The sequence below is a fragment of the Diabrotica virgifera genome, chromosome 3, assembly GCF_917563875.1.
Source record: "Diabrotica virgifera virgifera chromosome 3, PGI_DIABVI_V3a".
Taxonomy (NCBI): domain Eukaryota; kingdom Metazoa; phylum Arthropoda; class Insecta; order Coleoptera; family Chrysomelidae; genus Diabrotica; species Diabrotica virgifera.
Genome location: NC_065445.1, coordinates 121,778,605 through 121,795,019, shown reverse-complemented (window position 1 = coordinate 121,795,019; position 16,415 = coordinate 121,778,605). Strand labels below are relative to the sequence as shown.

General features: G+C 32.9%; 1 protein-coding gene across 1 annotated transcript in view; it reads left to right on the top strand.

The window, feature by feature from the left end:
• LOC114336187 (glutamate receptor ionotropic, kainate 2-like) overlaps positions 1-16,415 on the top strand; it is a 137,544-nt gene that overhangs the window by 93,529 nt on the left and 27,600 nt on the right. The window contains exon 14 of the mRNA XM_050646884.1: positions 13,359-13,567. Within this exon, the coding sequence (XP_050502841.1) occupies positions 13,359-13,567 (209 nt within the window). The remainder of the gene's footprint in view (positions 1-13,358; positions 13,568-16,415) is intronic.

Here is a 16,415-nt window from a genome sequence, read left to right as displayed (position 1 = left end):
GAAGTGAATGATGCACAAAAATATTTACAAACAAGGTGACTTGGCATAAGATTGTGCGATCAGAAAGTAAATGCTCTGCAGATGATATTGACAGAGAAAAGAGAGGAATGGGCAAATGGCGCTGTAGGTTATGCAAAAATATGTGTGAAGAACTTGGAATTTCCATAAAACCTCCTAGGCGAATAACAAGAAAGCTTATTTTCGATGACGGAAATATGAGTTGGGACGAAAGGTGTTTTCTTCGTTAGAGTTATTGTAGCAATTCGTGAGCATTTTCAACAGCAACAGAATTTAACGAATAAGTTTGTTTATCTAATTATTAGATCCAGACAACACTGAATGTGATCTAGACTAGACTACGCATCCGACGAAATTGATGAGCAGGGTTTCAAGCTGGAAAAACTTCGACTGCGGACTTTCGTTGCTGCTACAGGCAACGACATTGATTAATGCAGACTCACTTTAATTATTTAAATTTATTGTTAAATCCAAGCTGGAAGATACTCTATCCAATATTTTAATATTGTTCCGAATATTTTTCACAGTTTCTATAAGCAATGCCTCCCAAGTATATCAGAATTATAAAACTGTTCTACGAAGGGTCCACAGCACGCATAGTCCACGAAGGCAAGTTAACAGAACAAATAGATATTGGTACAGGAGTAAGGCAAGGCTGTGTGCTCTCTCCAACCTTATTCCTGATAGTAATTGACTGGATCATGTCCAAGGCTACTAGTAATAAGACTGGAATAAGATGGAATGTTTTTAACCAACTTAAGGACTTGGAATTTGCAGATGACATATGCCTTTTAACAAAAAAAAAGACAACACATGCAACGCAAAACTGAAAAAGTAGCAGAGGCAGGGAAGAAGGTCGGACTTAACATAAACGTCAGAAAAACTAAGATAATGAAAATAAATACACCAAGAGAAATGGGAGTATCACTGGGAGGCACGGAATTAGAAACGGTAGAGAAATTTAACTACTTGGGCAGTATTTTGAACAACAAAGGAGGGACGGAGGAGGACGTAAAACGGAGAATAGGAATAGCTCAAAACGCATTCAATATGATAAGGAAAATGTGGTCTTCACGTCAGATGACAAGTAAAACCAAGATAAGATTATTCAACAGCAACGTGAAGACTGTGTTATTATACGGAGCAGAAACTTGAAAAGTGTCAAGAAAATGTATCGGACAGATGCAAGTGTTTATAAATAAATGCCTAAGGAAGATTCTTAACATTTACTGGCCAAACCGCATATCAAACCAAGAATTATGGACAAAAACTAACCTGGTACCTATATCTAAGACAATATGCAAAAGGAAATGGAGTTGGATGCGGCACACACTAAGAAGACCTGATACAGACATAGCGAGGCAAGCCCTAGAATACACACCACATGGTAAGAGAAGACCAGGTAGACCCGCAGAAACGTGGAAAAGAAGTGTGGACAAAGAAATGAATGCTATTGGAAAAACCTGGGCAGAAATAAAGATTAGTGCAAAGAATAGGACAGAATGGAGGCAGACAGTTGACGCCCTATGCTCCGCATGGAGTGAAGAGGAATCAGTAAGTAAGTAATAAGCAGTGCCAGCTGTGAGACGAGTTTTTCAAAATTGAAAATAATTAAAAATTATTTAAGATCGACAATGAGTACTCTAAGATTAAATAATTTGGCTATTTTGTTTATTGAGCAAATGGTGTGTGGTGCGATAGATATTGATGGGGCAATAAAAGACTTTGCTCTTAAAAAAAAGTAGACGTATAAATTTTTAATTGACGATGGAAGTTTTGTTTTTAATTCTAACAAATACTCATATTACTTTTCAATAAAAATAAAAATCTAACATGGTACCGTTCTAGTTCTAATTAAAAATTGATTTTATTTAATTTTGTCGATCGTCAAGGTGTACCTAATCTTAAGTGATAGGTACCTAAGTTACATCAATGTATCTAATTGGTTAAAGGAAAATAATTTTTGTATTAATAAACGTGATTGTAAAACTTAGATAAAGTTTTTTATTTAAAATCCAATGTGTATAATACAAAATAATTATGACTGTTCTCGCCGAAAAGTTCTCTATAATAAATTAATGTATGTAATGTTATACAATAAATTAAAATACCTAAATAAGAGGGCGGCAAAATTGTCTTTCGCCCCGGGCGGCCGACACTCACGCTACGCCACTGTGGGATTTGTATTATTGTCATAAAATTTGCACAATCATTGTTTGTACTTTCACAGGACCTTCTGCAAATGTTCAAAAGTGTAATTCAAATGGTGACTAGGGGGAACCTACAAATCCACTGAGTTCAAATACCGAACAAGCAACTTCAAACTACTAAAATTTTATATATTTCCGGATCTAGTCACTTAAGGGTGGGGGTATGGTCTCGAATGTTTTTTATTATTTTAAATAAAAGTGCATAATTGCAATAATACTCTCTGAAAATTTCAGGTATATCGCAGTAAAATTACCAAATATACAGCATGTTGAATATCCCTACCGTTGACTCGCTTTGACGTGGTTTCGCGCCAGCTCGCTTGAGCGTAGTGAGAAACGTTCAACAACTGTTCGCCTTCTCTTTTGTAGATTACTCCGCGATTAAAATAGTTATTTTCCTAACTAGTACGGAAAGTGATACTTTCACGCACGAGACTGCCGTTGATCCGAAAGACGCGATAGCGGGGAAGACACTTTCCGCATGAGTTAGGAACAATATTTTTTTAGGGCCGTACGTTCGGAAAAAAGCCACAAAAATAGAGTTATATATCAATTTTTATTTAGAAGTGAAAATACACAAATTAATTATTTGACAAGGTTGTCAAAACCAAACTTTCAATATAATAGGTTACCACGACGACGATATTGGTTTCCATGACGACGATTCAAAACCATTGTACTTGTCTACTGATCTGACTTTTAAATATTATGTCAAAATAATTTTATTTCATCGAATTATCAGTAGTAATTGCACAAGAGCTCTGAAATTATTGAATTTTTCCCGAGTGACACTTTGACAGTTTTAATTTCACGAGCCGAAGGCGAGTGAAATTATGTCAAAGTGTCACGAGAGCAAAAATTCTATATTAATTTCAGAGGTCGAGTGCAATTTGTTGCGATTATTTCATGAATAAAACTGTTCAAAACCAAAATTTTATTGTAATTTATTTATGTAAGTACCATTAAACACACACTTTTTATAAATATTTGACGATTGAAAGTCATCACTTTTATAATTTTTAAAACATTAATTGTCATTAATGTCACTGAATGTATTTTTTCGTAGCAACGAAGGGCATGTGACGTAATATACTTAACGACGGGAGATTATCAAATATATATATATATATATATATATATATATATATATATATATATATATATACGCGAACTTTTGACCCTTAACACATGTGAGAAAAGATACCTGACTCAGTGCCGCCCTCGACCTTCTCGTGAAACGACATGCATAGCTTTAAGTTAAATTGCTTTATATAACATACCTACAACAATTCGTAAGTTATATCATTGTAATATTATGTTTGTACCTAACTGTTAGTTAGTTTTGTAGTTTGTTCCTGATGAAGATGAAAAATTAATAAATACTCATCGAAATATCGAATTCAACAGAATTAAATGTAGTTTCAATCTAAGCCACAGACCGCAATTCCCGATAATTTCAACACTGTTTTATAGTGTTATAGAATATACTTGCACGGTCGATAAATACATCGGATTTCGAATCCAGTTCTGTATATATATATATAATCGGTTTAAAACGTCCTCCGACGTCTTCCGATGCCCAATCTCCATGCATCTCTATCTTCCCAAAGGTCTTCGTCTAAACCTCTCTCTCGGATCTCTCTGTCTATTCCTTCTCTCCAGCTCTTTCTGGGTCGGCCTCTTTTTCTCTTACCATGTGGTGACCAATCTAGAATCTGTTTTGTCAGACGGTGTTCTGGCATTCTCTGCACATGTCCATACCACTTTAGTTGTTGTACTCTTATATCTTCGACAATCGTATGTGTGACTCCCATAATCTCTCGTATACGTTCGTTATTAATTCTTTCGAGTTTTGATTTTCCTGCGGCACGTCTCCAGTAGTCCATCTCCGTGGCTTGTAGTGTTCTTTCAGTAGTTGTCTTTAACTGCCACACGTCACTTCCATACATTACTATGCTCTTTATAATAGTGTTGTATATTCGATGTTTATTTTTTTGGATATATGTTGATCCCAAATAATACTATTTAGTTGAGCTATGGCCCTTCTACCTTGAGTGTTTCGTTTTTTTATAGCCTGATCTGATTTGCCGTCGTCCGTGATTTCTACTCCTAAATAAGAATATTTATTGTTGTACTTAATGTGTTGTCCGTCGTTTAAAACTAGATTCTGTTCGTTGCCACCGATGTTCATGTACATTGTTTTCTCTATGTTAACTTCTAATCCCCATTTTTTGTACTCTTCGATTAATTTCCGAGTCATGTATTCCAGATCGTCATAATCGTTGGCAATCACAATTTGATCATCAGCAAAACATAAAGTGTACAGGTTGTTATTATTTAATTGTATACCCATGCCGCTGCACTTCCGCTTCCAAAGTTTTAATGCTTGTTCCAGATATATTTTGAAAAGTGTCGGCGATAGGCAGCATCCCTGCTTCAGTCCTTTGTCTACTACAAAACCTTTGGAAACATTCGTTCCTACTTTAACTTTGGCGTTGGCGTTATCATATAGTTTTTCCACTGCTCTTATGAGATTTGAGTTGATGTTCGTTTGTCTTAGAGTGTTCCATAACTTGTTTTGGGGGATGCTATCGTAGGCCTTTTTTAGATCAACAAACAAAAAGTGGACTTCTTGATCTACAGCAACCTTTTTTTCTATAAGTTGAGTGATACAAAAAAGGTGGTCTATGGTCGATCTACCAGCTCTAAAACCCGCCTGTTCTTCTGCCTCCATATCAGTGTATTCTCTTTCTATTCTATTTTTGATCATTTTCCCATAGATTTTACTAATGGTACTAGTAACTGCTATTCCACGGTAATTGTCGCAGTTTTGTTTGTTTCCTTTTTTATGTAAAGTTGAAATGGTAGAGGTTTTAAATTCAGCTGGAACCTCTACTTTGTTTATGCAGTTTTGAAAGAGTATTGTCAGGTGTTCATATAGTTTTTCAGTTCCATATTTTATTAGTTCTGAGGGTATATTGCCAGGTCCGGGTGCTTTTTTGTTTTTGAGTGAAGTACAGATATCCTTTACTTCCTTTTTCGTGATTCTTATAGGAGATGCTTCGACGCGTATGTTTTGGTTATTTTCTTTTATTTTGAATTCTCTTCGATCTTCTTGCAACAGTTTACTGAAGTACATGTCCCATGTTTCTAACGAAATTGGTGAGATTAAATCTTTTTTCTTGTCGTTGGTCCTAAGAGATTTAATAAGTTTCCAGCTTTCTGTACTTCTGGTTCCTCCTATATATGTATTTATTTTTTGACAGTTTTGATCCCAGGATTCATTTTTTTTCTGTCTTATCATTTGTCTTACCTTTGCTTGATGGTTTTTGTAATTAGACCAATTGGTATCTGTTTTTGCACTTAAATAGTGTTCATACTTTTGTTTCTTTTGTTTTATCGCTGTGTCTATTTCTTCATCCCACCAGTATGGAGTATTTTTGTTTTTCTTTTCGTAATATCCAAGGGCTTCTTTTGCTGCAGAGTGAATACTTTCTTTAATGTAATTGTAGTGGTCTTCGATGTTATTGAAATTTATGTTTTCAAGCTTCTCGTTCAGTCTGTTTTGATACAATATTTTTACACTATCTTGTTCGAGGCTTATAAGATTATATCTTACATCTTCTGCCATCTCTGAGCGAACTACTGGTTGTTCCTTCTGGCATCTTCTTAAAAACATTATTTTTGCTTTTAAGAAGTGGTGATCGCTTCCACAAACTGCACCTCTATAAGCTCTTACGTCGTAGATTTTAAGATTTGATCTTTGGCGTACAATCAAGTAATCTATTATAGATTTTAGATTCCTTGTTCTCTGTCCCCAGGTGTATTTATGTACTTCTCGATGTTGATAGAATCCATTTGTAATACGGAGCTGGTTCTGTTCGCATATTGTGATGAGTCTGGTTCCATTGTCATTTGTTATGTTTTCTCCGTAAGGACCAACTATTTTACAGTGTTGTTTGTATTCGACCCTGCCATTAAAATCTCCAAGCAAGATTAATTCCCTCGTATATCCTATCGATGTTATTTCTCGGTTTAGTTTCTCGTAGAATTCTTCTTTCTTGTTAACCAGTGCATCGTCGTTAACTGCATATACACCTATTATTGTTAGTTTATGACCATGTATATTCAGGTTTATTTTAATTAGTCTTTCATCTATGGCTTCCCAAGTGGTAATATATCTTCTTAAGCTTTTACGAATAATTATTGAGACTCCTTGTTGTGCTCTTTTTTCTTTTGATATGCCGCTATAGAAATGGTCGTAATGTCCTAAGTTTTCTGACCCTGTACCTTTTTTCTTGGTTTCTGTTAACACCACTATGTCCATATTGAGCTTCTTTGTTTCATGCATTACTTCATTGATTTTTGTAGAGAGACCCTGTACGTTCCATGTTCCTATATTCTTGATCCATTTTCGTAGCTTAAGTCGTCGTGTTTTATTCCATCCGTTCCGAGGCTGTAGATTTGGCTTTTTAACATTTCTACATTTTTCTGAGTATTGAGGAGTTAGCCCAATGCCTCAACCCCCAACCTGGAGGACCGGGTGATTTGTTGTCAAGGTTTTCTTCCTCTAGCCTTTGATGGTTCAGCATCTAACTACAAGACAGCAGCTTCGCCTGTACCCTAGGCAGGGGCCCCTACAGGGTGCTATCATCCGCGCCAGATGAACTCTGGTTTTTTAACGAGGTTGTTACTCCTCCCCCTTCCTCCTTTATCCGGGCTTGGGATTGGCAACATAACAGCTAAACTACTCAATTCGCCTAGCCGTCATGCAGGCGGAGTTAAGATTATCAAAAATTATCGATTTAATTCAGATTTATGTAGCCTTCTATTGGCCGGAATCTCCTATGAATGAAATAATCGCGCTAATTTCATTAAAACATGAACACAATAAGATAAATTTGAAATAAATTAGTAAATAATATCTAAATATTAGTTTATTGCATGTATTATAATATATTATAATGCCATATTACAAGGTATTTTACTTTCCCGCACGCCGTGCGGGAAAGTGCAACTTTCGGAAACGAAATGCGTGCGTGAAAGTGGCTTTTTTTAGCACGGCCGTAGAAAAAAATATATTCAGATGTGCATCACGATTTGACAGACAAATAAGAAGATGATGTTGCAGTGGTCAAAACTTTAAACACGTTTTTCTCAAAACTGCTTTTTCAAATGCGATTTTCTTTAGACATTTCGTGAGGTAACGCTGTCGAGATATATATGTTTTTCTACAACCACTACTCAAAGTGCACTTTTCTGCACGGTTTTATGTTAGCAAACTTGATATTTTCTCACAGTATAAGATATTTGACATTAGTGTGCAGAAAAGTGACGTTTCTGTGCCGCAAAGTGACGTTTCTGTGCCGCAAAGTTCTTTTCTGCACAGTTGACTACCTCATTCTGAGTAACGTTATATTCTGTTTACATCCGTGGACTACCGCATTCTGAGTAACGTTATATTCTGTTTACATCCGTGGTTAAACTTTAGACAAATATATAACCTATAAGACAATTATTATATTTAACTATAGCATAGAAACTAAATTATGGATGTTACAACTGTTTTATTTTACAATTTTATTCTTATTAAACATTTTATAATTATCAAATAACCAATAAGGATTTAGCAACCTGTGCAAGAGACGTCGAATGAAGTAGGTTTTGTGTATATCCGTGACTGCATAAATATGATGTCAATAATGTGTAATAATTGTTTAAATTTAAACAAATTAAGGCAGTGCATTAATTTTTTAACTGATTTCTGTGCAATTTATTTAGGTATAAGGAATTTAAATTGATTAGTAGGTATTAATTAAATACAGTTTAAAATTTATCACATAGGTACTATTATAATTAATCGTCGTTTGGAAATTGTGATTTTTATTTTTAGGAAAAACTGTGCTTGTAGAAAAAGTATAGTGTGAAACACGTGCAGAAAGGTAATTTCTCACTCGTTTGAATTGCGGCACTCGCTTGCGCTCGTACCGCAACTTTTCAAACTCGTGAGAAATTAGTACCTTTCTGCACTTGTTGCACAATATACTATTTTATGCTTATTTAATTTAAAAATAAAATAAACTTACCATAGTTAAAAAAAATCATAAAAATGTTCTTGAAATGTTGATTTCAAACCATACCCCCTTAATGGATTTTAATCATTATTTTTTAATTTGTATGTAATTTCTACATACATTACAAGTATTCAATTTGTTTATAAATGTATTAATTAGTAAACAGTCTAATTTGTTCTGCCAAAAATATTTTTTCTTAATTATAGTATCATCAATAAAAATCATAGAAAAAGTTAAAGTACCCTTTAATAATTAAATTATTTTTAATAAATAATTGTTTATTGAAGATAATTTATTTACTAAGTGTACTTTAATTTTTCTATAATTAATAATGATAGTATGATTTTTTATAGCATATTATATAGTATTTTATATAGTATAACTCTTCTACTTTCATTTGGCATACGCAGAATTGCCGTATCTTTATTATTTTCTGTCTTATGTAATTGCATTACAAAGGTCTCTGGGATAAACAAATGGAATAACTTATTAAACTAATTAATGGATGGGTCTCAAATTTTGAGGGTTTTTTAAGTAACCCAATACCCAACTTTGGGTGAAACACCAAAGTTCTACGTTAGTTTTAATAAAAGTTATTAACAAGTAACGATTTTCACTTATTTTGCAGTTTGTGAAGCAACAAATTGACTTTTTAATTTTCAAAAATCAGCATTTTGAACCTTTTTCAATGTTCTGAATTAAATATTGTAATTTTATGTCAACTATTTAGCTTTTTAATAGCGTGCAAAAAATCGGAAAAATCGCGTTTTTTTGCACTACCTACATTGTTAATAATTAAAATAGGGCTCCGAACGCTAAGCATGAAACAGGTAGGTTTTCTTCCTATAGATCTTTAATAACTAAAAATGTTATCAGGTACCTGGATTATTCAGTGTCCCGAACATGGCCTATTTTTTGCTTATTTTCCTGGAGTAATTTTCTGCTTTCTAAGGAAATAATAAAGTATTTTATCTACTCTATTTTATATAACCTCCATGTACATTTTATTTATCGCTATAGTAAAATTTATTTATCTACTCTATGTCATATTATGTATAAGTTTTTAGTTTGTGAAAACTGTCATTATAGATAGCAGTGCGTGCGTGAAGGGTTTAAAGTGTGCGTGAAGTAACAATGTATTTTAAATGGGATTTAGTTTTTCGCACACTTTCAATGGGTTTTTTGGCATACTTTCATATAATCAAATATCCTTAATTTTCACGTTGTCATGGTGATGATAATATGAGCAATGACTTACAACAAAATTGTTGACAGTTTTGTGGTTTGAAAGTACATAGTTAGGATTTTTAAATGTCCAAGTTCTAAAAATTGTAGAATATAAATTAATTCAAGTGAAGAAGAGTTGCAGTTTTTTTATTTGTTTATCGTAGATAAAATATTGTATGAAACTCTGCGTGAAGTACTTTTTGCGAACTTACGCGATGTATAGCAGGGGCGGCTCGTACTAGTACAAGATGGTGAGGCACACTACACTTGAGGAATATTATTTTTGTGGTTAGCTTCTTTAATGGGCGAAAGGTCAATTGTGTGACGTCATAAGGTGAGTCCGTCTACAGAACATTGCTGTTCTTATTTAAACCCTTGCAAATCATATTAAATAAATATTTTATTGGCAAAAATAGCAACGAAAGCTCGGATACCATTTTACGTGGCAGGCTGGTATTTAGAGAGAGACAAATTATTTTCTGGTCAAGTCTGTGATAGGTTCATACTAATAATAGTAGCAGTTTTTTAGCTAATAATAATTACTAATACCACATATCAAAACAGTATGCATCACATATTTCGTCCTTCCTGGGTCTCATCAGCGTTGTACAGCCATATTAAGCAAAATTTACATTAGAAACTACATGAGAACAACGGACAACAACTGATTTTGTTGAAAAAATTCAGTTGCCAAAATGAAATTATTGTACGCTAACAATATATGTACTATACCTACAAACACGTGATAATTTAATTTTAGAACCAGTTTTATATTGTAAATCCTATTGAATATAGGGCAATACAAACAATCAAGAAACAAATTAATGTTTTATTATAAGATTGATTTTTATGTTAAATAAACTAAGGATTAAATTTTGTTTTTTTTTATATATATAAAAAGCTTAAAAGAAAATTAATTATTATGAAATTAAAATAATAAAATGAAAATAAATGAAATAAAGTTATTTTTTACGAAATAAAAGGTATATATTGAGCACTGAGTTTTATTCAATCTTGTCCAAGTATACTTTCGCTCCTAGAGCATCTACAGGGGCATTTCGTCAAAAAAGAAGGTATCCTCGAATATCATTAATTGTCTGAAGTGGTGGCAACTTAAATTAACATATATCTAACAAATATTTGACGTACACTACACGAAGGACGAACAGATAAATTTGAGTGCAGGTAATTTTGGTACTTATACATTTTGAAGTTGGAGGTACAAACAGATAAATGTATCTGTTTGTACGTTACAGTGTTGTGTAAGTTAAGTATTTGTCAGATATATGTTAATTTAAGTTACCACAACTTCAGACAATTATTGACATTCGAGGATACCTTCCTTTTTTTGACGAAATGCCCCTGAAGATGCTCTAGGAGCGAAAGGATACTTGAGCAAGATTAAATAAAACTCACTGCTTGATATCTGACTTTTATTTCGTAAAATTCATATATTTGAACCACTTCCTATTTTAAAGTTATTTTAGTAAAAAACTTCATAAAATATAAATGATAAATAGAAAACGGAGTTCTAAATTCTTTTTTTTTAAAGAAACTTTGCGAGACTTCTGTTCTGAAAAATGATCTATTAGGTACCTCGTCTATAAAAGCGTTCTCATCCTGTGCTTTTATAAATGATTTTTCAATTGATATTTTTACCATATTACTCAATCGTGTCTATGCAGCTAAAAACTGGCATACAAAGTTCTAAATCATTATCGCGAAAAAAGTCTCTCTCTATCGTCAAAAAACGCTATAGTAGAGGATCCAATATAAGATCGAACTGCACCGATAAAAATTATTGGATAATATCCATATATTATATGTAATTTAGTAGGTATGTATGTTAATATTTATAAAGTACAAGTGGTGCCTATCTCATTTTGTTGATCGTTTGATCGTTTTCAAGTTATAAATAGTTTAAAACTGAATAAAGAACGAAAGATGGCGATTTTCATGGCTCAAAATAAAGAGTAAATAATATTATTTTTGTAATCATCGAATACCTAAATTCAAGTTCAAACCTTCTTATATCAGGTCCCGGTAAAAATGTTTACCATGTTCTATTCTAAAATGTATTTTTTAAATTGTTAATGAGGAAGGTTCCTTATAGGAAGACGGGCGATCGGGGTGCATTAACAACTAAAAACAATGCTTTAAAATGAAATAACTCCAAAATACTTATCAAGAACTGATAGACTAATGTGTAACTTGAATTTAGGTACTTTGTATTTTTAAAAATGATATTTTTTTCTTGTTTTCGAGCGTGGAAAATCGTCATCTTTCGATCTTTTTTCAGTTTTAAATTATTAACTCTAAAACGATTAACTTAAGAGAAAAATTAAAAAAGACGACGTTTTTTGTTTAGAATGATCCAAAAAATCTAAAATAATATCTGCCTGGGCCGGAATGTTTTTTAATTCATAGAAAGCCTTTTTTTAATAATTAAATAATTATTATTCATTATAGTTTGAAGAAAATTGGATCGGACACCTCTTGCTTTTTTGCAGTTTATAATTGTTAACATACTAAATTACACATCCAATAATTTTTATCCATTAAACAGATCGGTGCAGTTCGACCCTATACGCTTAATATATCGTATTTTACACTAGAGAAGCATGCCTCAGGCAGGATATTTAAATCGCCGTTCGAAATTGTTTGAATTTTGTTGCTGGTCGGTCTAGTCCCTTTACGAAACCGTAATCTAGACATAGAACCGATGCCGGCTGGCCCAGTTAAAGTTAAAGTTAAATTGTATTTAATGAATTGATTATGGGATAAAGAAATAACGTAAATAGTGGATTGATAGACTGGTGAGGCACTGCCTCACCTGCCTCATAGGACCAGCCGCCACGTATGTATAACACTCGCCCCGTTGTCGCTCGTGCTCTAAAAATCGCGTGCGTTCGCAAAAAGCATACTTCACGAACTGTTTCATAAATAACTATTTTCTACAACCGTGTTAAAAATGCAATTTTTAGCACTCCGTACGAGCGTTAAAAATGCTACTTTAAGGCACTAGTGCTTTAAAATATTTTTAAGGCACTGCAGTTCGTATTGACCGTATAGACAATTTTGATGTAATGTCAAAAAAATATAAAAATGGAATGTCAGTCACGTTCAAGTAAAAGTTTTTGTAGATATTGTCCTGTAATTACGTTTGTAGAAAAAATATTGTATGATATGCGTGTTAAAAAGTACATTTTTAAGGCACTCATGTGAATTGCAGAACTCGCTATCGCTCATTCTGCAAACTTTCACATGCGTGTCTTAAACGTGTACTTTTAACACTTATATCATAAATAACTATTATCTACTCTGTCATATTATGTGTAAGTTTTTAGTTTGTGAAAACTGTCATTATAGATAGCAGTGCGTGAAGTGTTTAAAGTGTGCGTGAAGTAACAATGTATTTTAAATGGGACTTACTTTTTCGCACTGTTTTTAACACACTTTCATATAATCAAATATCCTAAACTTTCGCGTTGTCATGGTGATGACATAATGAGCAATAAATTACGACAAAAGTTTTGACAGTTTTTTGGTTTGAAAGAAGTTAGAATTTTTAAATGTCAAAGTTCTAAAAATTGTAGAATAGAAATGAATTCTAGTGACGAAGAGTTACAGTTTTTTATTTGTTTATCGTAGATAAAATATTGTATGAAACTGTGCGTGAAGTAAATATCGTGAAATATCGCGTGCGTTCGCAAAAAGCATACTTCACGAACTGTTTCATAAATAACTATTCTTTTAAACATTTAGATACTATATTGTACTTTTTATAAAGTTTATGTGTTTTCATAGATTTATACACTGCAATTTTCAGGATGTGGATGAATATGATTCAAGCAAAGCCTAGCGTATTCGAAGATACGAATCCTGATGGAGTATATCGAGTACAAAACACCAAGAATAATTTATACGCTTTTCTAATGGAGTCAACCCAAATAGAGTATGAGGTTGAAACTAAATGCAATTTAAAACAAATTGGAGGAACGCTGGATTCAAAAAGTTTTGGAATTGCCATGCCTATGAGTATGTAAAGCGTATCTTTAGTCATAAGTATAAACATATATTTACTTGTATTTATTTTTTTTTATACTTAACACAAGAATAAAAAACCGCTAAACACCGTAAAAATGAGTGGCGCACACAATATTCCAGCTACAAAAGAGCTGATATGAATATTACGTGGAGCAAAAATGAGGCGTTCAGCGCCAAACTGACTTAAGCGACAAAAAGTATCAACTTGCGATTTCTATTCTATCGGCTTCTGTGAGAGTTAAATTATGGCGTCAAATTGGTAGAAACGACAATAACAAGCGGGAATATTATTATTTTATTAAAAGTTCATTTTAGCAACATTGACAAAACGTGTTCGTTTACTGGTACTTCTGGTAAGTCTATTTATTAAGCACTCCTATTGGTAGGGGAGCCCAAGCGGGGGTTTTTGCAGTTACTCGAGCGCGTCAGATTATCATATGGGGAGAAACCTGGTATCCTTCAGATGTACCTCTACCATATATTGGCTCTTAACACAGGGGAGTTCGTTAAGGGGGGCCCGAAAAAAAAATCTATCCTTAAAAAAACTAGAAATTGTCAGATTAAGATAAGGTAAGTACACGCAAAAGAGTGTATATTTAAAAAATCTGACAATTTGAGCCGTGTGTAAGGAAATGGGTTAGTCCCAAAGTTTCACAAGAAAAAAGCGAATACTTCGCGAAATGAATGGCAGATCGAAAAACTAAAAAATATGTGCTCAATATTTTTTAAAAATCTATCGAATGACAGCAAACACGACTTCCCACGAAGAGGGGTGGGGGGTAAATTTAATATTTTAAATACGAATCCCGCGATATTTCGCGAAATGAACATCAGATCGAAAAACTGTAAAATACACTTATTTAATATTGTTGGAAAATCTATCGAATGGCACCAAACACGACCCCCCCCCCCCCCACGGAGGTGGAGTGGAAGGTTACTTTAAAATCTTAAATAGGAGCCCCCATTTTTTATTGTAGATTTGGATTCCTTATGAAAAAATAAGTAACTTTTATTCGAAACATTTTTTCGAATTATGCATAGATGGCGTTATAATCGGAAAAAACGATTATTGGAAATGGAAAATTAAATTAAAAAATGGCAAGCGCCCACTAAAATGGAAAACTTTACTTAACTTTTTTTGGTTTTAGGACCTACTCTTCACAACCCAATAGGTCCCCATAACGCTCGAGTTACTGCACATTTAGCATACTTTGCTCCCCTACCATATGTTATTTTAGACGTTGAAGATCTTGTAGGTTATGTGAATGGATTCGTTTTAATAAAAATATTTCTATCAAGAATTTATTTTGTTCAGGTGGAATAGATAAAAAGTAATCTTCGATACAACAACTTTGAAGTTATTATTTTATGATTATATCTAATTTATTATCAACATTAAAATGAGCTATCACTGCTAAATATACCACTATTTTTACCGCATAGATCCATTTGTTCACAACGAAAACGTCCAAAACCTATAAAAGCTTATAGTAATTTGTATTATTAATCATCCAAAATTAGGTATATAATAACCTATCTGTTGTGAATTTTTTAATAAAAATAGAATAAACCGCCAAATTGCTACTTTAGCTACTTTCGCATTTTTAAGTTATTTTCTAGTGGTTCATAACCTACATTTTGGTAGTTAAGCTACTATGGCAATGCCTTATGTACTCAGTTCAATTTATAGGAACGAGTTTAATAAGATTTATTTTTAGATAGTTGGGAGCCTTAAAGTTGATGAACAAAAAGCAAATGTAAAAAAAAAATACAAAATTCGTGAGTTTGAAACGATAAAAACTGATGTTGAGAACGATGGCAATGATAATAATTGTCAATATACCGATTTAAACAATTTATCTGCAAGTAATATACAGTCGAACCCGCTTATTAGAATACCGGTTATAGGAATATCCCGGTTATAGGAATACAAATTTGAGGTCCCGAAACGTTTCTAATAGCCACCAATGATCGGTTATTAGAATACACCGGTTATAGGAATACTTTTGCTTGGCACGAAGGCTATTCCAATAAGCGGGTTCGACTGTAATTGAAGAAGCAGTATCGCATGATTTTTTAAATAAATTAGCAATATTTTTTGTTTTTATTATTTTCTGTTTATGATTTTATGTGGTTTTAATACAATTATCTTAACTTAAGTAACTAAAATATCAAAATTAAACAATTTAATGTGTGTCAAACTAGCCTATGCACCAACTCAACTTTTCTCGCTTCTAGAACCTTCTATTGTTGTTTCTACTCTGCTTCGAGGATGTTTTTCCTTACAATATATAATCAAAAAGACATGGCATATCTAAAATATTTTAAATATTTAAAATACGCGACATATTGATTGTAACAGCAAAGTGACCTATCCACCAGCAGTTTATGCTTTAAGTGCCAGTTTAATGGATATCTAGATGGGCCAAAGGAGGCTAAGTGTCATTTATTTTAGTAAATAAATAATATGAGTGTTTTTATTCAGTAAACCATAAAAGTAAATAATTTTTTATCAATATCACATTCAATAGTATCTTTTTCGTAGTTATCATTGAAATTCTAACAACAATGTAATGTAGGCTTATCTTTAACCGCAATTTTCCAACATTTTGTCATTTGGTAGTTAAACTACTTTGACGCTAAACCCCTCAAATGCATTTTCATTTTAATGAAAAATAAAATTATAAGTAGTTATATTTTGAAAGATTCTTCCATAATATTTGCTAAAGTTGAAGTAAAATTTGCCAACAAAAAGTAGGGGAAGGACGGGGAAGATGACGCAGCGTCTAAGATGACGCACCTCTGTATTTTATCAAGTACTTCACTAAATTCAGTTTTT